Source organism: Dendropsophus ebraccatus, chromosome 8, assembly GCF_027789765.1.
Source record: "Dendropsophus ebraccatus isolate aDenEbr1 chromosome 8, aDenEbr1.pat, whole genome shotgun sequence".
NCBI lineage: Eukaryota > Metazoa > Chordata > Amphibia > Anura > Hylidae > Dendropsophus > Dendropsophus ebraccatus.
The window spans coordinates 112,054,303-112,077,255 of NC_091461.1; the positions used below are offsets into that span (position 1 = coordinate 112,054,303).

Consider the following 22,953-nt stretch of genomic DNA (forward strand, 5'->3'; position numbering starts at 1 on the left):
GTACGCTCACCTCCACCCCTGCACGCTCCTCCTTTTGCTGTAACAATACTTGAAGCAAATGCAAAAGTTCAACCAGCACATGAAGAGGACATAAAACCACTTGTTAGTTTATTGATGATCCATAAAAATGTGATCAATTCACAGGACACAATCTGCATCCCATGGTAGGAGAACACGGGCTCCACAACCCCGTAACATGTAGAGAAATTTCCATGAAGAGTTGTTTGCACTGCAGAAAAGACTGCTTATTCTGCACAGAGACGTCAAGGATTAGCCGCAATGAATCATAACGGAGCTAATCCTCCTCTGCACCCGCAGCATATCTGCCGGATTTCTGCCACGGATATGTGTCAGATCTGCAATATGCAAATCCAACATGTGTGAACATATCCAAAGCCGGCGCTTCCCAACCTGTGGCTCTGACGCTGTTGCAAAACTACAAGTCCCATCTGTCAGGGCATGCTGGGAGTTGTAGTTTTGTAATGGCTGGAGAGTCACAGGTTAGGGAATACCAACCTAATCCTATGATATCAATACTGTCATGAGAAATACATAATCCCACCTCCCCGCCCAAAGACTAAAAAGATCCGAGCTGAGGAGCTGAAACATGTCTTTGTCTTGCATGCCGAGTCTGTATATATGTACGGTACCATAAATCGTTTGCAGAAGAATTGGTAATTGCTGGGAATACATCTTTCTAGAAAGATCTTATCATCATCAAAGTCATCAATGAAAATGTTTGACACATTAAAGGGGCTATCCTGCGTTAGACAAGCATGGCCGCTTTGTTGAGACACCATGATTCTTGTCTCCAGTTTGGGTGTAGGTTTTGTAACTCAGTTCCATTGAATTGAATGGAGTTTAATTGCAAACCACACCTGAACTGGAGACAAGAGTGGTGCTGTCTCTGGAAGAAAGTGGTCATGTTTTTCTAAGGGTATGGGCACACTATGGAATTTCCGCAGAGACTTCAAGCAGATTCCACCCACATATCAATTCTTTGGGCAGACGGCAGAATTTGCCAGCAAATATCATTGAGACTAATGCTAAGTTTACACGGAGCGATAATTCGCCCGATCGTACGATTAACGATTTCGAAGTAACGATTTTTTTTTTATAACGATCAGCGTTTAGATGGAACGATATATCGTACAGAAAATTCGTTTTGCGATCGTTTTGCGATCGGTTAAGCCTATCTCACACATAGGTAAAATCAGTGAACGACTGTTTACACGGAACGATAGGCGAATTTTTTGCGAACGATGAACGGAACGACGAACGGAACGGAACGATAGGCGAATTTTTTGCGAACGATGATTTATGAACATGTTAAAAGATCAAAATGAACGATTTTTTGATCGTTCGTCGCGTTTACACGTACGATTATCGTTCGAATTCGCCCGATAATCGCTCCGTGTAAACGTAGCATAATGGAGCGTTTACACAGACAGATTTATCTGACAGATTTTGGAAGCCAAACCCTGGAATGGATTTGAAAAAGGGAGAAATTTCAGCCTTTCCTTTATTACCCGTTCCCTGCTTATGGTCTGTTCCTGGCTTTGGCTTCAAAAATCTGACAGATAAATCTGCCTGTGTAAATGCACCATTAGGGCCCTATTACACTAAAAGATTATCTGACAGATTTTTTAAAGCCAAAGCCAGGAATGGATTTGAAAAGGAGAAATCTCTTCCTTTACGACTTGTTCTCCGTTTATAATCCATTCCTGGCTTTGGCACAAAAAATCTGTCAGATAATCTGTTGGTGTAATAGGGCCCTTAGAAACGGTACTAACTTCAAGTGGAGGCCACCCGGGGGAAGTGTCTGCGGAAATTCCATGTGCACGTACCCTAACGCTGGATAACCCCTTTAAAGGGCTATTCCTACCTGAGCTTTTTATCTCTATAGAAAATGAAAGCAGCGACAGCGTGGGAGGTTAGTGGGGGTCCTGGTGGTCAGATCCTTGTTATCCCCTGGATTTTTTATAACAAGCTCAGATAGGAGTACCCCTTTAACTTCTCTGTAGTCACTTAATACAGATGGTGGCTTTTTACCAGGAACACTGCAACTTTTGGCTGTGTATTTAATGCCTTTAACCTGCGTTTTCCCTAAAAAAAAAAAGAAAAAAAAGAAATGTAGCTAAGCTGCATTACCAGACCCAGCCTATGAACAAGGGTGGCGCCTTTTCTGCAAGACAGCAGACATGTTTTTATATCCCCCTTAAGATGAATTTCCCCTTAATGGATGGACAAGAATTTGTATTAGGTGATAGGAACTGAGTCGCAATACCAGACACAGCCTATATCCAAGAGTGGCGCTGTTTCAGTATGTATTGGCTAAATATATGAAAATTGCATCTACTAGACGGCTATGTACCTGGTTCCCATGTAAGTCCAGCTTGATGACCTGTACGCAGTTTCTGAGCGGTGAGATGTCTGTAATGTAGTTATTGGCCAGCGTGCAGGACCTTAGAGCGGTGCAGGACTCCAGGACGGACACTTCTTTTAAGAGCTGCTTTCTCAGATATAAAACCACAATCTGCTCCAGCTCCGCGGCCCGGCAGTTATCCAGGGAGCGGCCGTGTTCAAGCAGAATGTTCTCCGAGGCCAAGACAAGAAAAGTCTCCTCCATGTTGTCAGATCATCGACCGGGAACCTGTATATGTTCAGAAATGACAAGTAGACAGGTCTGCAAGTCACAGTCAGGGACAGTCTAATGGTGTGTTTACACAGAGAGATTTATCTGACAGATCTTTGAAGCCAAAGCCAGGAACAGACTATGAGCAGGGAACAGGTCATAAAGGAAAGACTGGGATCTATCCTCTTTCTAAATCCATTCCTGGCTTTGGCTTAAAAAATCTGCCAGATAAAGCTCTCTGTGTAAATGCACCATAAGGGTCCTATTACACAGAGCGATTTTTGGCTGTCCAGGCATGATGGGAATTGTAGTTTTGCAGCAGCTGGAGGGCCGAAGGTTCCCCCCATCCCGGACACCATGGATGCTGGTAAGAAAGGTAATAGCACTACATGACACAGCGCTGCCCCAATATTCATTGGAAGGGGTATGCTGTGTATGGTAGTATTATATTAGCACTTTATGGCAGGATTATATAAACCAGGGATGGGGAACCTTCGGCCTTCTAGCTGTTGCAAAACTACAATTCCCATCATGCCTGAACAGCCAACAGTGACGATGGTTCCCCATCCCTGATGTAAACAATCTAGTACAGGATTATATGGGCAGTATATAGTTGCATGTTGGTATTATGAAGGCTTAAAGGGGGTTATTAAAATATGCCCTATCCACGGCACATGAGGGTCTATCTGCTGGGACCCCCATCCTTTGTCTGTGGAGCTGCTGTACTGAGCTATGTTTGGCCGCTCCATAGACAACTTATGGAGCCATGGTGTCCATAAGGGAGAAACCGATCCGTTCATAATAAGTTGGGTCCCTGTTGTGGAGATCACTTGCATCCAGACCCCTGCAATCTGACTCCCATCTCCTGTTCTGTAGATAAGGGATACATTGTTTTAAAGAGGTTGTCCAGTGAAAATCTTTTTTCTTTCAAATCAACTGGTTTCAAAAAGTTATATAGATTTGTAATTTACTTCTATTTAAAAATCTCAAGTCTTCCCATACTTATCAGCTGCTGTATGTCCTGCAGGAAGTGGTGTATTATTTCCAGTCTGACACATTGCTCTCTGCTGCCACCTCTGTCCATGTCAGGAACTGTCCAGAGCAGCAGCAAATCCCCATAGAAAACCTCTCCTGCTCTGGACAGTTCCTGACATGGACTGAGGTGGCAGCAGAGAGCACTGTGTAAGACTGGAAAGAATATTCCACTTCCTGTAGGACATACAGCAGCTGATAAGTATAGGAAGACTTGAGATTTTTAAATAGAAGTAAATTACAAATCTAAATAACTTTCTGAAACCAGATGATTTGAAAGAAAATGATTTTCGCTGGACAACCCATTGAAAACAAAGAGACCTGCCTCGCACATGTATTATGCCATAATCCAGTTTTGGACTAAAGCCATGTTCATACACTGTATGAGACCGGCCGTTCCGTGACCTGGCAGAGTCACCGAATGGCCAGTTTCAGAAAAGATCATCCAAGCTGGTACTGGTACCGCAGAGTTTTGATGCGGGCGCATCCGTGCGCGCCAGTATCAAAACTACCCATTGCACACAATGGAGCATGACATGTCAGTTTGTCACGGCGCCGCTAGGGAGTGTGTATACACTCCGGTCGGGATTCCATAGAAGGCTATGTTACGTATATTTTCATATTTATCATGCCTGTTGTTGCGAAAATATACGTAGTGTGAACATAGCCTAATACTGTATATATGAAATTAGTGCCAAAGGAAATAGAAGCTGAGGCAAAAAGCCCATTTTTATGGCACATAATAAACCCAAAAAACACGTAAAACCGTAAGTATGAACCTGGTCTATATGTTTTAACAAGACCCCTATAACTGTTTGCAGTGCGTGATATAACGTGTTGCAAAAAACACAGATGACAAACTCAGCTCTGCTACATCTCCACTTCTACAACTGAATTTTTTTCATTATTCTACAATGGCGATTCGCATGTTTCGCGTTATTTCTATGAATATATGAAGCGCAATATACAGTTTTAATAAATCTGTTCTCTAGAATAACCTTCTCTGCAGGGAGACAAGGAGTTAAATATTATTGGCGAGTTTGCCGTCCTGGTGTGTTACACGACTACAGGACGCAGCGACTGCAGGGAAATCAGTGTGAACGCCTGTCGTCAGCGCCTATTACAGTACGGGCCGGTGTATATACATTATATATTGGCCTTTTCCCAGGTGGCAGCTTCCTAAGAGTCGGCTACAATTACCTGTGATCAGCCGCTTGTCTCGCACGGGGAAGCTCAGATACATGATGTGTTATAGGCTGCTGCTATGGTAACCACAAGGCTTAAAGGGACACAACCAGCAGCAGCGACACACCCTCCCCCATTGTCAGGCGGCAGGGCTCGGGACACCAAGGGTTAATGGTCGGCCTCTGGAGGAGGAGATCACTGAGATGTACAGGAGTCTCCGTCTGTCTTACAATTTATTCATTTATATATGAGATTGTTACTGGATGTAGAGAATAAAAAAATGGCAGTAATGGAGTAATAAATCAAATTGTAGTGATAGGTGACATAATATACTATATATACTGTATATATATATATGTATATATATATATATATATATATATATATATATATATATATATATATACTACACTGTGACTACTATACATAATATACTGTGACTACTATACATAATATACTGTGATTACTACTATACATAATATACTGTGACTACTACTATACATAATATACTGTGACTACTACTATACAAGCTGGCACAGTGTTATATGGAGGCATACAGGGGTGACAGTGTTATATAGAGGCATACAGGGGTGACAGTGTTATATAGGGGCATACAGGGGTGACAGTGTTATATAGAGGCATACAGGGGTGACAGTGTTATATAGAGGCATACAGGGGTGACAGTGTTATATAGGGGCATACAGGGGTGATAGTGTTATATAGAGGCATACAGGGGTGATAGTGTTATATAGAGGCATACAGGGGTGACAGTGTTATATAGGGGCATACAGGGGTGACAGTGTTATGTAGAGGCATACAGGGGTGACAGTGTTATATAGGGACATACAGGGGTGACAGTGTTATATAGGGACATACAGGGGTGACAGTGTTATATAGGGGCATACAGGGGTGACAGTGTTATATAGGGACATACAGGGGTGACAGTGTTATATAGGGGCATACAGGGGTGACAGTGTTATATATAAGAGCATACAGGGGTGACAGTGTTATATAGGGGCATACAGGGGTGACAGTGTTATATAGAGGCATACAGGGGTGACAGTGTTATATAGGGGCATACAGGGGTGACAGTGTTATGTAGAGGCATACAGGGGTGACAGTGTTATATTGGGACATACAGGGGTGACAGTGTTATGTAGAGGCATACAGGGGTGACAGTGTTATATATAAGAGCATACAGGGGTGACAGTGTTATATACGGGCATACAGGGGTGACAGTGTTATGTAGGAGTATACAGGGGTGACAGTGTTATATAGAGGCATACAGGGGTGACAGTGTTATATAGGGGCATACAGGGGTGACAGTGTTATATAGGGGCATACAGGGGTGACAGTGTTATATAGGGGCATACAGGGGTGACAGTATTACATAGGGGCATACAGGGGTGACAGTGTTACATAGAGGCATACAGGGGTGACAGTGTTATATAGGGGCATACAGGGGTGACAGTGTTATATAGGGGCATACAGGGGTGACAGTGTTATATAGGGGCATACAGGGGTGACAGTATTACATAGGGGCATACAGGGGTGACAGTGTTATATAGAGGCATACAGGGGTGACAGTGTTATATAGGGGCATACAGGGGTGACAGTGTTATATAGGGGCATACAGGGGTGACAGTGTTATATAGGGGCATACAGGGGTGACAGTATTACATAGGGGTATACAGGGGTGACCGTGTTATATAGGGGCATACAGGGGTGACAGTGTTATGTAGGAGTATAAAGGGGTGACAAAGTTATATAGGGGCATACAGGGGTGACAGTGTTATATAGGGACATACAGGGGTGACAGTGTTATATAGGGGCATACAGGGGTGACAGTGTTATATATAAGAGCATACAGGGGTGACAGTGTTATATGGAGGCATACAGGGGTGACAGTGTTATATAGAGGCATACAGGGGTGACAGTGTTATATAGGGGCATACAGGGGTGACAGTGTTATATAGGGGCATACAGGGGTGACAGTGTTATATAGGGGCATACAGGGGTGACAGTGTTATATAGGGGCATACAGGGGTGACAGTGTTATGTAGGAGTATACAGGGGTGACAAAGTTATATAGGGGCATACAGGGGTGACAGTGTTATATAGGGACATACAGGGGTGACAGTGTTATATAGGGGCATACAGGGGTGACAGTGTTATATATAAGAGCATACAGGGGTGACAGTGTTATATAGAGGCATACAGGGGTGACAGTGTTATATAGGGGCATACAGGGGTGACAGTGTTATATAGGGGCATACAGGGGTGACAGTGTTATGTAGGAGTATACAGGGGTGACAAAGTTATATAGGGGCATACAGGGGTGACAGTGTTATATAGAGGCATACAGGGGTGACAGTGTTATATTGGGACATACAGGGGTGACAGTGTTATATAGGGGCATACAGGGGTGACAGTGTTATGTAGGAGTATACAGGGGGTGACAGTGTTATATAGGGGCATACAGGGGTGACAGTGTTACATATAAGAGCATACAGGGGTGACAGTGTTATATAGGGGCATACAGGGGTGACAGTGTTATATTGGGACATACAGGGGTGACAGTGTTATATAGGGGCATACAGGGGTGACAGTGTTATATATAAGAGCATACAGGGGTGACAGTGTTATATAGGGGCATACAGGGGTGACAGTGTTATATAGAGGCATACAGGGGTGACAGTGTTATATTGGGACATACAGGGGTGACAGTGTTATATAGGGACATACAGGGGTGACAGTGTTATGTAGGGACATACAGGGGTGACAGTGTTATGTAGGAGTATACAGGGGGTGACAGTGTTATATAGGGGCATACAGGGGTGACAGTGTTATATAGGGGCATACTGGGGTGACAGTGTTATGTAGGAGTATACAGGGGTGACAGTGTTGCATATAAGAGCATACAGGGGTGACAGTGTTATATAGGGGCATACAGGGGTGACAGTGTTATATTGGGACATACAGGGGTGACAGTGTTATATAGGGGCATACAGGGGTGACAGTGTTATATTGGGACATACAGGGGTGACAGTGTTATATAGGGGCATACAGGGGTGACAGTGTTATATATAAGAGCATACAGGGGTGACAATGTTATATAGGGGCATACAGGGGTGACAGTGTTATATAGAGGCATACAGGGGTGACAGTGTTATATTGGGACATACAGGGGTGACAGTGTTATATAGGGACATACAGGGGTGACAGTGTTATGTAGGGACATACAGGGGTGACAGTGTTATGTAGGAGTATACAGGGGGTGACAGTGTTATATAGGGGCATACAGGGGTGACAGTGTTACATATAAGAGCATACAGGGGTGACAGTGTTATATAGGGGCATACAGGGGTGACAGTGTTATGTAGGAGTATACAGGGGTGACAGTGTTATATTGGGACATACAGGGGTGACAGTGTTATATAGGGGCATACAGGGGTGACAGTGTTATATATAAGAGCATACAGGGGTGACAGTGTTATATAGGGACATACAGGGGTGACAGTGTTATATAGGGGCATACAGGGGTGACAGTGTTATATAGGTGCATACAGGGGTGACAGTGTTATATAGAGGCATACAGGGGTGACAGTGTTATATAGGGACATACAGGGGTGACAGTGTTATATAGGGGCATACAGGGGTGACAGTGTTATATAGGTGCATACAGGGGTGACAGTGTTATATAGAGGCATACAGGGGTGACAGTGTTATATAGAGGCATACAGGGGTGACAGTGTTATATAGGGGCATACAGGGGTGACAGTGTTATGTAGGGGCATACAGGGGTGACAGTGTTATATAGGAGTATACAGGGGTGACAGTGTTATGTAGGGGCATACAGGGGTGACGGTGTTATATAGAGGCATACAGGGGTGACAGTGTTATGTAGGAGTATACAGGGGTGACGGTGTTATATAGAGGCATACAGGGGTGACAGTGTTATGTAGGAGTATACAGGGGTGACAGTGTTACATAGGGGCATACAGGGGTGACAGTGTTATATAGAGGCATACAGGGGTGACAGTGTTATATAGGGGCATACAGGGGTGATAGTGTTATATAGAGGCATACAGGGGTGACAGTGTTATATAGGGGCATACAGGGGTGACAGTGTTATATAGGGGCATACAGGGGTGACAGTGTTATGTAGGAGTATACAGGGGTGACAGTGTTACATAGGGGCATACAGGGGTGACAGTGTTATATAGAGGCATACAGGGGTGACAGTGTTATATAGGGGCATACAGGGGTGACAGTGTTATATAGGGGCATACAGGGGTGACAGTGTTATGTAGGAGTATACAGGGGTGACAGTGTTATATAGGGGCATACAGGGGTGACAGTGTTATATAGGGACATACAGGGGTGACAGTGTTATACAGAGGTGAGACACATTATATAATAAGGGCATAGGAGGCTGAGGCAAACTACAACACTCCGCCCACTGAGTGACGTCACACGTTCGCTGCGCTACCTGGATGAAAATGTTTTCCGTTGTTTCCCTTAACAAACATGGCCGCTGAGAAGCAGACGTGGTCAGTATGACGTACGGGGTCAGAGGTTGTGGAGCCGGTAACTTGCTAGTCACCTGTCTGTGCGCTGCCGGGATGTGTGATCCGGGGGCTGACAGTCTGCAGGGGGAGACCCGCCGTAGGCTGGCCCGGTACAGCGCCCTCAGAGGTACTGCCTGCGTAATACATGCTGGGGGTAGTAGTGCGGGACTTACTGTGCCTGTGAGTGATGTAATGTCACCATGGTGAGGATACGTGTGTCATGGGAACTCTCATCCTATGGGGCACTCATCTCCAACCTCTGGCTCTGCAGCTGCTGCAGAACTACATCTCCCAGCGTGCCAGGGCATGCTGGGAGTTGTAGTTCTGCAGAAGCTGGAGAGTTTGGTAGTCAGGGCATGCAGAACACTTAGAGGGATGCAAATAGTCTGTAGTTTTTAAAATAAGGTTTGTGCAAAAATGTGCAACTATTATACATCACATGCACTGAAAATGGTCAACTACTTCACTACCCCTAACAGTGAGGAGGGCGGGTGCCCCCATGTATAGCTCTTCCTGGACCGTACCAGGAAGTGTTGTCATACTGTATATACATTGTATTGTATGGAGTATATACACAGCCTCTCCTCCGATTTAACCAATGTGTCAGATAGGCTTAAGCGATCGCAAAACGAATTTCCGTACGATATATCGTACCGTCTAAACGCTGACCGTTATGGAAAAAAAAAACGTTACTTTGTACGATCGGGCGAATTATCGTTTTGTGTAAACGCAGCATTAGTTGCTGGAATACTCCTATAAAGATGATCTTGTAATCCCCTTGGGGGGTGGGGCTTAAAGGGCGTGGTGCCCCATATATCCGCCCACATCTGTGCCATAGGCCCCGTCCCGTCTGTGACATCATTTTCTCAGCCCCACCCCCTCCGAAGCTATTGGAATAGGAAGGAGAGCCCGACTGCCGTGAAGCCCCGCCCAGGTGACACATATACAGGTATATATCACATGTGCAGCATCTAAGCTTGTGTACGGTGCGGAGAATCATACATAGAGTAAGGGGGTGGCAGTATCACTTTAAGCCCTCTATACACATGAGATAAACACTGGATAGACTACAATCTAATGTGTGCAAGGGCCCCAACAGCAGATATTGGGGGAGGGAAGCCGCTGGCATACAGACTTCCGTTACAGTGATGTAAAATCACAATGACAGTGTTCTGGTCTGGTCAGGAAGGGGTTAACACTAGCTGCCAGCTGACAGGCACGTTTCAGGGTAATAGCATTGCGCTCTGCATAGCAATCCCGCGCCCCCCGCCTTTCCTCACTGTCAGTCATTAAGCCTCATTTGCATAGATTTAAATATTCGGTGACCGCCACTTCCGTCAATTAAAAGGAACGGTTCAGATTGTGGGGATTTGACGACGAGCTCAGACCCCGGCACAGGCACCTCCGCACCAACAGGCTCGGCCCAAGTTTTAATGAATGTGTTTCCTTCCACCTTCTTGGAGTTGCGGCGCCTCCCGCAGGTCCCCTGGGAATTGGGGCTTCTGTGTCGGAATTCATCCTTGTCAGCAAAGGGAGCGGCGAGTGTTGTCTGATGGAGAATCAAACAGGAGGAGACCTGACGGCTGTGATAGATTCCACACTCACTGAGAATGGTTGGAGTATAACCCCCACCCAGCTTTTATACAAGCCAAGCTGCCCTGCTATATGATGATATGAGATCTATCACAGCAGAAGTAGTCACAACGGCGAGACCAGCTGACCCAGTGATCTGCTCCCCAATGTCAAAGAGAGAAGTTGGATTTCAACTGCCCAATCCTTTTGTTCTCAGGGAGATAAGCTGCTCCAATTCATAACCTATGTAAGCTCAGTTGAGCCAAGTGTGCATGTGTATGGGGGATCGGGACAGGTAAATGTGAGTGAGAGCCGCAAGGGGGGAGGCCAGGGGCGGAAATAGGATGTCCCCCGAAAATAAGACATACTATGGGGGAAATTTATCAAACATGGTGTAAAGTGAAACGGGCTCAGTTGCCCCTAGCAACCAATCAGATTCCACCTTTCATTTTTCAAAGTGTTTATGAGGAATGAAAGGTGGAATCTGATTGGTTGCTAGGGGCAACTGAGCCTGTTTCACTTTACACCAGGGGTCCTCAACTGGCGGACCACGGAGGCCAGCTGTCTGGATCCCTGCTGCAGCTTAGTATACCTGTATACTGAGGTGCACTCTGCACAGTATGAGTGCTCATAGTTACCGTGCGGTAGCACTGACAGAGAGGGAGCTATTGGCTCCTTCCCTGTCAGTCACCCCTCACTGGCCGCAGCGGTCACAAGACGCCGCTCTCTGCCTCTGGTTTCGGCGCTCGAGTGACGTCACTGGAGCGCTGATGCCAGGACAAGGGGAGAGGGGCCTCTAGTGACTGCTGCAGTGCAGCCACAAGAGGAAAGAGAAGAGGAAACGCTGGACCCAGGTGAGTATAAGTATTTTTTATTTTTTTTTTATGTTATACTATATGGGAGGGGGAGCGCACAGGGGGGATATATACTACTTGGGGGAGCTCAGAGGGGGGCTATATACTACTGGGGGTAGTGAACAGGAAGGGCTATATACTACTGGGAAGGCTATATACTAATGGGGGGAGCTCAAGGGGGCTATATACTACTGGGGGGAGCACACAGAGTGGCTATATTCTCCTGGGGGGGGCTATATACTACTGGGGGGAGCGCAAAGAGGGGCTATATACTACCGGGGGGAGCGCATTGGGGGGGGCTATATACTACTTGGGGGAGCTCACAGGGGGGCTATATACTACTGGTGGGGAACTCACAGGGGGGCTATATACTACTGGGGGGAGCTCACAGGGGGCTATATACTACTGGGGGGGGTATTTACTACTGGGTGAGCGCACAAGGGAACTATATACTACTGGTGAGAGAGAAAAAAATGCCAGTTTTCCCACTAATAATCATCAATTCTGCTCCTCTTTGGGAACAAAAATTAATATAAGACACTGTCGTATTTTCTGGGAAACACGGTACCTGCCAGATGGGGGAGAGCTCCTGCAGCAGCCAGTTACCTTACAGCCTAGAAGAGGTAAGAAATTACAAACTGATCATAGCGGGATGTCCGACTGCTGGGACCCCCCACTGATCCTGAGACCGGGGTCCAATTGTTACCCCCTATCCTGGGGAGAATGGAACAGCAGGTCGTGTTTGTGTCACTCCATTCATTGTCTATGGGAGATTCTGTAGACCACAGGTGTCAAACTCAGGCCCTCCAGCTCTTATGAAACTACAACTCCCATGATGCCTGGACAGCCTTGAGTTTGACATCTGTGCTGTAGACAATGCATAGAGTGTAGCTTGTAGAGTAAGCAGTCAGACCTTTTGCTATCTGACACTAAGGGCCCTATTACACGGGACGATTATCGTGCAAAAAATAGTTAGATCGTTCGAAATTAAACTATAATCGTTCTGTGCAATTGCAGGCAATGATCAAAAAATCGTTCGTATGTCGTTGATCGTTGATTTAGATCTGAACCTAAAATCATCGTTCATCGTTCGCTGTAAATCCACATTCGTTCGCTCAAGTTCCGCATTTGTTCACTAATCGTTCAGTGTAAATTGCACATTGTTTTGCTGGGATCAGAAGGAATAAACAATCATAGTAACTAGCGATTATCGTTCTGTGTAATATGGTGAACGATTTCATTTTAACGATAAACAATCTCGTTTGCGATCGTTAGTCGTTAATCGTTAAAAATCGCTCCATGTAATAGGACTTTTACTCCCTAAGAACAGGCTAGGAATCATAAATAAGTGTTTTAGGACTATCCCTTTAATAGCACAAATTCCCTTTATTTAGGTTTAGTAGGAATACGGGGCGTCCCGGCTGAGGCGCGGCGTAGCATCGTGTTCTACATTGAGCGTTCGGGGACTGATTCCCTCTTGTTGTAGTCGGGATTCTAGTTTATTAAGTTCATTGGCAATAACCCAGACTCGTGTTCTGTCTCACTCTCTGCGTCTCTCACACCTCTGTACAGGTAAAGAAGTGCTGGCTGGGGAATTCTGGGACGTGGTTGTCATTACAGCGGCCGACGAAGAACAGGAGCAGGCTTATCACCGGCAGATAGCTGATAAAGTGGCGCGGAGCGAGCTTCCTCTCCGAGTTGGTTATCACGTTTTCTCTGATCCCCCTGGACCCAAAATAGGTGAGCTCTTCAGCTATCTGTGTAATTGGTCGCCTCCGGCCCGGAGCAGAGACGCCATCTGTGGCTTTGTGTCTGCCGCTGAGCACGCAGGTTGCCAATTAACGTCTGATCCGAGCCTATAAATATCCGGCCATTCCTGGGCCTCATTGTTAGAGAAACAAACCCCGGCGTCCCCTCTAATCTTCTCTCTATAACACTTGACTTTCCAAATAACTTCTGCGCGCGCCCACCGGGGGCCGTCACTTAATGATCTGTCACCACATCTCCCACTGTACAGACACGTCAGGTACTGCGTATACCGCAGTATGCCGCAGGGAAACAGCGCCTCCCGTCTCTGAGTGTGCTGCGTGCGTGTGTCCGGATACAGTGAGCTTCCTTTAATCCGGTATTAGCAGAAGTACACTCATTCCTAGTTATCAAACATAAAGCTAGAACAATCAATCACCCATCTTTTCCAGGATCCCTGGAAATCAGGGATCACACTGGTGATTACAGACTATATTGCCCAGATACTATGTAAAAGTTACTTGTGTGTGTTTTATGTAACCAATACTGTAAAGGTTTCCCAGAATTATAGGTCTGCTCAGTTACGCATTAATAAATTCCTAACTCTCATATCATTAGACTTACTATTCAGGATCCTGGTAAAGCTGTGTTGGAATCTTTGTAAAGCCAAAATGGTCGCTGTTGTTTTCAACACTTTGCGTCAATTTTATAGCCCGTGTGATTCCTAACATATTTATAAATTGCTTTGTTTACCAAAAATGTCTGCTCTAAAGTCTTGGCCACTAGGTGTCTCCCTTCCCTGCAACTTGCTGTTCACTGCCTGTTGTTAGGGGAATTCTGTCTCTAGCAACAGGCAGATCAAACTAGAACACAAGACGTGGCGGCGTGGCTTAGCTTCTGCTAACCTGGGCTATGTATCTCCCACCTATGAGTCCATCCTCCTCCTCCAGTGTCTATCATATGAGTAATGATTTAAAGCTTCTGTCTCATCTCAGCCGCATCTTAGTGTTTAGCATTGCTGTTGATTCTTTTTTTTCCTGCTCACATAGCACCTTGCAAAGCCAGTACATCAGTAACCCCTTCTCCCTCTGCATGCCATCTATAGTACTGTGTAACTCATAAGCTCAGTGCCACTTTCAGCAGCAGTTTGTCTTGGCATAGCAGAGAGGAGTATGTGCTGTGATTGGCCAGAGAAGGAACTGAAAGGAAGTCCCTGTGTGTGCACTACTGGTAAAGAGGTCAACTCTGTTCCCATCCCCTGAATTGGACCATACTGCTAGTTCTAGCTATTAGACACAATTGGGGAGATTTATCAAACATGGTGTAAAGTGAAACTGGCTCAGTTGCCCCTAGCAACCAATCAGATTCCACCTTTCATTTTCCAAAGAGTCTGTGAGGAATGAAAGGTGGAATCTGATTGGTTGCTAGGGGCAACTGAGCCTGTTTCATTTTACACCATGTTTGGTAAATCTCCCCCATAATGAGAATTATTTGTAGCTGTCTGACAATACGTAGATGGCCATCCTTCTTCTTACACATTGATGCAGTCATCTGGGTTTGTCTTCTGCTCCAGAAAGTTTCTCATATAAATTTTTGTTTTTATAACTGAAGGAAATGGAGGGTCGACGCTGTACGCCCTGCACCGCCTGCGGCAGCTGTATCCCGGTGTGTTGGATTCCTATAAGGTGATCCTGATCCATGCCGGTATGTTTATATGTCTCTGAATCTCAGCAATTCTGTGATAATTTTCTCATTATACCAGGAATAATTTGCCGGCCCGGGATAGGCGGTGTTTTCTCTGTAGACGATAGATAATCTCCAGTGATCTTGTTTTAACTAATGAATTATAATCAATGCACTTACCCTGAATGGGCCTCGTAGTGATTTTCAATTAACCAGACATCCTTCCCTGTGTCAAGTGGAGTTTGTCTGATGGACTCCGCCGGGGTCACCGTCTGCTAAGTGCCGCTCATTCAGGGTTAGAAAACACCTCGCCGGTTACCAGGAATCGTTATATGATCTGTGCCTGCAGCAGAACTAACATAGGCTTCACTGAACCGCACTTATCTAACCACAGAACCAGAACAACCAAAGGGCCGCCATTGGCATTGACCTGTTTTGCTGAATTCAGATATATTGCAGATGTTTCCCATTATTTTCAGTGGAGTATTTAACATCTGTAATTAGATCTGCTACTGCTTAATTTAGAAAAACTTGGTCAGATACAACAACTCTTACAGATACAGCAACGGTTAATTGACCATGTGACCTCCATAACGATTCGTGAATGATAATTATGACACGTCCCTTTTTACAAGTCACACCCATTTTGTTGAGCCAAACTGCAGAATTTTTGGTAAGTTGCCCTAAAGCTGGGATGCTTCATCTAATAAGAATCATCCCTTGTAGGCAAGGGGAGCTGCCAGTTCCTGTATATACTGGGGCAATGCAGTGTCGGCATATATACATAGTGGAGACTGCCACACTGCACTGCCACAGTATATATAGACTTTGTATATACTGTGACAATGTACAGCCCTGTGGCTCACCAGTTATTGCAGAACTACAACTCCCAGCATGCAGACTAAGGAGCACTGTAGTAGATGGTAGTCATCTGGTCTGTTAATACTTACCCCCCTGCCCCCTTACCACTTTACATGATCCCGGAAGCTGAGGTATGGGGAGCTGTTAGCAGGTCACTTACCGCTATCTGTACTATTGATAACACAGAGGGGACACACTGGTTTCCATTCACAGTCGTAGTATGCAGAACCTCTGCTTCCTGTCAATAAATGGGAACTGGTTGGAAATCCCTAGGTCTGAGATACAGAGCTGCAGCTTGTAACAGTGTATCAGTGAAGGCAATCCTCCCCCAGCACAATATATAATCTTATTCCTGTCCTGTGATAATGATGACCTGCACTGATACATTGTAACAGACTTCAGCTGTGTGACACATGGGGTTTGGTCAAGTTTTCACCTCCTTATGAGGCGTTAATATCTGAAGTTTCTCATGTACTACTGCCTTCACTGTCACACTGCTGTAACGTTACTCCAGTTACAAGAAGCTGCTCGGAGTCATAGGTCACCCTGCACATTGGACATGGTCTGGCCGCAACCTCCTGCACTCTCTGTTCTGGGGAGAGTCGGGAGTGCCAGCTTTTTTGATATGGTGCTAGTACCGGGTGAGGGGCACGAAAAAACAGAGCTACTAAAGCTCAGGTCGGTTAACTGAGTCCAGAGTCGGTTTCGTTTTTTTAACGCTATATTGCCCAACCCTACCAATTGTCCTCTCGCCTGGGTGTAGTTTTGCCGCTCAGTTCTATTGAAGTAACTGAAGCAAAATTGTATCGCCACACACAACCTGAGGACAGGGGTGGTGCGTTTTTTGTAAGAAAGGAGCTGTTTTTGAAAAATGTTTTTAAATACATGCTAAGCCATTTTGGCATATGTGTCTATAGCCAGTATCTCTGTAGTTCTGTGGATAGCAGCTATGTACAGTACTCACTATAGTTGACAATATACGTCCAATTTATTTACATATCATTTCTTTCCTCCTCTTCTCTATTCTCACTATAGGCGGCTACAGTCAACGACTGCCGAATGCGAGCGCTCTGGGAAAGATTTTTACAGCATTACCCTTCGGCAATCCTGTTTATCAAATGTTGGACCTGAAATTGGCCATTTACATCGATTTCCCCTCCAATATGAATCCCGGCGTACTGGTAACGTGCGCAGATGACATAGAGCTTTACAGCACTGGTGGTCCGGCAGTCACATTCGATAGGCCGGGCATTACGGCATTGGCTCACCCATCTACGCTGGAAATAGGAACCACGCACGGGGTGTTTGTGTTGGAGAATTCAGAGTCTGAATATAAAGATTTACAATATAGAACTTGCAGATCTTACCTTCACAAGCCCAGCATTGACAAGATGTACAAGACGGGGGCTGTAACCCTTAACCCGAAGAAGCCCAGACTTCCAGGCACCCAGCTGGTTGTCTCCACATCTGAAGTGGTTTATACAGACAGTCTATTTTACATGGATCATGATACTGTGAAAGTGTTACTAGGATTCTTTGAACATTTAGGGGGTATTAGCTGTGAAATAGATGCGTACGGCGACTTTTTGCAAGCCCTGGGACCTGACGCGACTTTAGACTACACAGAAAACACAGCCAACGTCTCCAAAGTAGAGTCCCAGCTGAGGGAGGTGAGACGAAAGATCTACTCTCTCCTTAGAGGAACGGAATTCAGCGTCATAGTCTTAAATGACTCCAAGTTCTATCACATCGGGACTTTACAGGAATACTTATATCATTTCACTTCTGATACTTCCCTCCGGGCAGAACTTGGATTACAGTCAAAAGTTTTTAGCGTCGTTCCGGATCAAGATGAAAATTTTAGTCGAAAGGCCTGTGTCATTCAAAGCCTATTAGATGCAAAATGCAAAGTTTCACCTCGCACCGTCATTGAATATTCCAAGCTGGGCCCTGATGTGTCCGTGGGGGAATCCTGTGTTATCAGCGGCTCATGCATAAGTATTAGATGTGCCATCCCAGACAAATCTTTTGTGAGTTCGTTAAGTCTGATGATTGATGGCCGAGTAATGTATGCAACAATCTTGTTTGGGATTGAGGATAACTTAAAGAAAAACGTGGGCTCCTTGTCGGAGCTGAACTCCCTTCAGATATTTGGAGGTGGCCTCGTTCAGCGTCTGGAGCTCTGGGGCATACGAGTTAGTGAAGAGCTTTTCTCCGGCGACCGCCAGTCTTTGAGTCTATGGAACGCCCGTATTTTCCCGTGTTTTTCCACCTTAGAAGAATCTGTTTGGGCCACCGCGGAGATGCTGAAGGCGATGAACAGCAAGTCGGCGGTGAAGCTTGGAGACGCCAGGAGGGTTTCCATAGAGGAAATGTTGTCACATAAAAACATTAATGAAATGCTGAGATTCAGACAAGGCCTTTATGATGAAATCCAGAGTCAGCAGAAAAAAGGAGACGCTTATTAACTCAAAGCAGTATCTGTTCTCTATATATAGACTTCTATAGGGTTCTTTCCGCCAGCCGTCCTAGATATCTATCACAGGTCTCTTCACAATGCAAGAACCTCTCGCCCCCCAGCTGTTGCAAAACTACAGTTCCCATCATATATAAAAACATAGAAATTTGTTGGCAAAAAAAGACCACCTGGTCCATCTATTCCGTCCCATTAGTATTTACTTTCCTAATGTCTTAGGATGGATATATGTGTATCCCAGGTAGGTTTACATTCTGTTATTGTAGATTTACAATAACTACAATTTATTGCTGGAAGTTTGTTCCAAGCATCTACTACTCTTTCAGTAAAGTAATATTTTCTGATCTTTCCCTCAACTAACCTCTCACTGTGTCCTCTTGTACAGTACTTGTGATCAAATTTTTTTTTTATTAAAAAAAAATAAAAACTTCCCACTTAAACCTTGTTTAGTCCTATAACATATTTTAAGGTTTGAATCATGCCCCCCCCCCCCTTTTTCCTTTCTTTCCTCCAGACTATAAAGATTTAAATCCATGGAGAACCAATGGCACTTTGGGGTTAACACTATAAAAAAAAATGTTTGCATGACTTTGAACCACAGTGTACACAATAGCCTGCTCGTAGCCTTGAGTGGATTTCTGCACAACAACAACAACAGAGCCCAACGTGGCGTCTTACGATAGTAGACATGCTTGTAAATATAGCATTTTCTAGAAAGGAGCCCTTGAAGGGAGCTGTAGGTAAAGGATTTCATGACAATACACATTAATTGTTATTATGTCTCTGACTAAGAAACGTAGACGGGCACTTCCGGCTGTGAAAATGAATTGGATTACTTAATGTGACTGTAGCTGCAACGAACCCGCGACTCCCTGGGAGTGTTTACCGCATAACATGGAATGTAACCATCAATCATTGTATAACGATACCCCGCATCAAAGACAGAGGATATCCATTATCAACCTGTGGCTTATGAACTGCTTTAGAATTATAAGTGCCAGCCTGTAACGGCACCCCCTATCTGCTCTGGGTCACACTGCATTGTGATCATCTCCCTTTCTCTCAGCCTCTAAGTCCTCTCAGCTTCTCTTGCACTAAGCTGCACTCCTGGAGGATTGGGCTCCCTCTAGAGGTAGAAATGTGCCTGTCCACCTGTATTTATAAGCACAGCCCACAGGCTCTGGAGTCTTCTGGCATGTTCTTCTGAAAGTATATATAGTCTCTACCTCATCGCTACTTTGCTCAGTTGTTTCTCAGTCAGCAACCACGTCTGTGCTCCCTGACTATCTGCCACTTCCTATCGGTCTTCTTTATATTTGGTTCTCCATCCATTCCTAGTTCTAGCTCAGCTCCAGTCTGAACTACGTCCTAACACTGCATCCTGCACTACTAACACAGAGGAAGAGCACCTAGTCTTGGACTGCAGCACTCCTCCAGTTCTCCAATTGGTCACTGAGATCGCGACCTAAAAGTTTCCCTTGGCGAAGTCCAACCGGCCTTGCGGCAGGCGCTAATAGAAATCGGGAGCTCTTTAGACTCTGCCCCTTGCACTTCTCGGTAATCCAGGGGATCAACCTCCTTGTGCTTTAGATCTAAATCAACAGTACATGTGATATAAAGCATGGCTCAATGTGTCCATCAATCACATGACTGCCTTCTCTCTGTGAGCGCACCGATGGCCTGGGATACACAGGACTTCCTGTTTTCGGTTTCCTGTTTTTTGAGAAAAAGTCAGAAAACAGGAAGTGCCGTGTTCTTCATGATAACTATAAAAAAAAATATAAAATGAGTATAAATTGCAAACTTGCTTTCTTTATATCTACTGTTGATTTAGATTTTGAAAGTTAAAATTAAAGTGACGCTTTAGAGATTAAGATTTTTTTTTTTTTGTAATTTAAAAAATTAATAACTAAAATTGTAAATGTAATTATTGGTATCAAGTGATGCCAGGGATTTATGGCTGTACTCAAGAATCAATTGCTCAAGACTATGTTCCCCAACTTTTGTGGCTCTCCAGCTGCTGCAAACCTATTCCCTAACCTAAACCTATAATTCCCATCAATATTTTGCAACAGCTGGAAAGCTTTGCAGAAAAATATAACGAAATCTTTCAGCTCTTTAGATCCATCAAAACTGCTGACAGCCCTCATACAGAGATTGTTAGAGCTGTCAATCATAAGCGAGAGGAGGAGCCGTGGACACTTTTTCCGTTGTTGCAGATTCTGTCCAAAATTCCAGACAAAAGAAGCCCACCCTGCTGTCAATTTTTTGGATTTCGACTGATTCCATTAATGTCAATGGGATTCTTTAGGCACTGTGCGCCCTCCATTTTTTTGTTCGGTTCCAATGATGGAGCATATAAAGGTGAAAAGAGTGAAGAACCTGCTTTCTAGGCACTAGGTATGAGTGCAGCCTTGATGATTTAACATGATGAAAAAGCAGGTTGACATTATGTGGCATGATTGCAACCCCATCTTGTGGAGCCGTAGGGAGTTTGACATTCTCCTTTTAGCTACTGCTTGGACCATTATAGCTGTTGAAGTATCTTGTAGGTAGACAGTAGGGAAAAGTGAAGACTTAAGAGAGATAGTTACCATAGGTATCCTGATATCTCCTCTACTGTCATCTACAGTACAATGAGACAGCCATCTTGTAGAGAGGCAGTGGGGGGGAAGTCACTTGTACATCCAATGGACCTTCTATATATGTCTAATTGTTATGGACAAATTTTCCAAAGTGTTTTTCTATTTCTTTAAAGGTAATTATGGATATGTGCAAAGTATATAATATTAATGTTGTTAGTATATTAAAGGCACAAGTATATCATGCCACTTAATGAAAGATATTTTATAATATAGTTTTATTAGTTTTTCAGCTTTAATTTGAAGAAGATACAGGAGAGAGCAGAACTATCAGGCTGTGTAGTCTGGACCGCCCCCTTTTTGCTTTCTTTCAGCTGTAAATGGGCGGTCTAGACTACAAAACCAGAGTACACTTATTTGCAACTGTTTTCTAGTCAAAACAAATAATAATATATCATGGGTATCTGTATTTTTTCGGTTTGCAGCTGTTTCTTCATTTGTAAAGCAAATTTGCACTATACAATGTGTTGATTTTTTTTTTATTTTTCATTTCTGTATCATTTGTTTGATGAGATTATTAAATCAACAGCAGGGTATTCGATCACATTAAATGTGTTTCATGGTGCTGGGTTACTTAAGCTGTTTTTATACGTTCAGCTCTGATGTGCCTCCGACAATAAATCAACCTCAGAATCAGTGTCCGTGTCTGCCGCTCTCTCTGCACACAATTATAATCTAATCAATAAAGACGCAGGGATTAGAGGGGACACCTCGCCACCTATTATACACACATTTTGTCTTCATGCCTCGGAGGGGGGATGCTCAGCCATGGAGCAAAAAGACCATTTTGGAAAACTAGTTGTAGAATAAACAGCGATGTAGGTGAATACGTGCGTTTACAGCGCTAATACTGTATATATAGATGAGGGAATCGGAACAAATCAAATGCATTCTGAATTTGCCCCAAAAGTTGGATTTTGGCAAATCTGAGGAGTAGTGACCCTAGTTTACGATTAAGGTTACGCTGTATTGGTTATGGCCTGGGTATGGTCCTAGGAGACCTTAGAATCTCATACGTGACTTTTCAGGGCAACTCAGGATGAATTTAATCAGTGCATCAAATCCTCAAAGGGTTCATACTGTTTCTCCCAGAACCATGTGGAGTATGGAGGCTTATGGTCAACTTTTTTTTTTTCATAAATTCCTCTTAAAACCTGGAGAATCATAAGCCAACTCTTAAAGGATTTGGGTTTCCCCTTGAGCCAAAAGGCTCCATGCAAATGCCATGGATTCATGTCCTTCCTTCGTCGAAGCTTATGTAAAGCCCATCTCGCTCCTGTGTCTGCTAAGAAACAGAAAACACCAGACGCCGCCCACCCACCATGAACTGAGCAAAGATTAAGGAACCTGAACACACATACCTCCTCTACACCTCCAGTACAGACTTCCCAAAAGGGCACCGCACCCTGAAGAAGTATAGAAGTACACTGTGAAGACAGCCAGACATCAGGCCAGATCTATACAAATACCTCATGACTAGAGATGAGCGAACCTCGAGCATGCTCAAGTCCATCCGAACCCGAACTTTCGGCATTTGATTAGCAGTGGCTGCTGAAGTTGGATAAAGCCCTAAGGCTATGTGGAAAACATGGATATAGTCATTGGCTGTATCCATGTTTTCCAGACAACCTTAGAGCTTTATCCAAGTTCAGCAGCCGCCACTAATCAAATGCCGATCGTTCGGGTTCGGATCGAC

At 44.6% G+C, this 22,953-nt stretch overlaps 2 protein-coding genes across 6 annotated transcripts in view; one reads left to right on the forward strand and one right to left on the reverse strand.

Annotated features, from left to right (window-relative positions):
* LRRIQ3 (leucine rich repeats and IQ motif containing 3) overlaps positions 1-9,681 on the reverse strand; it is a 40,632-nt gene extending 30,951 nt beyond the window's left edge. For 2 of the 4 annotated variants that reach the window (XM_069981442.1, XM_069981438.1), the window contains exons 1-2: positions 4,868-4,963; positions 2,375-2,653 (exon numbers count right to left, since the gene is read on the reverse strand). In XM_069981442.1, coding sequence (XP_069837543.1) covers positions 2,375-2,629 — 255 coding nt within the window. In that variant the 5' untranslated portion in view covers positions 2,630-2,653; positions 4,868-4,963. Of the gene's footprint in view, positions 1-2,052; positions 2,107-2,374; positions 2,654-4,867; positions 4,964-9,596 lie in introns of those variants that run through there. The other 2 variants (XM_069981441.1, XM_069981439.1) reach the window with 2 other exon arrangements.
* On the forward strand, positions 9,423-21,894 carry FPGT (fucose-1-phosphate guanylyltransferase). Of its 2 annotated transcripts, XM_069981443.1 has the most exons (4): positions 9,423-9,550; positions 13,422-13,589; positions 15,207-15,299; positions 17,175-21,894. In XM_069981443.1, the coding sequence occupies exons 1-4, from the start codon at positions 9,478-9,480 to the stop codon at positions 18,605-18,607; spliced, it is 1,767 nt and encodes a 588-aa protein (XP_069837544.1). In that variant the 5' UTR covers positions 9,423-9,477; the 3' UTR covers positions 18,608-21,894. The 2 variants fall into 2 exon arrangements, with proteins under 2 accessions (XP_069837544.1, XP_069837545.1); XM_069981444.1 differs by lacking the exons at positions 9,423-9,550; positions 13,422-13,589; positions 15,207-15,299 and adding an exon at positions 16,721-16,780.
* Positions 21,895-22,953: the final 1,059 nt, after the last annotated feature.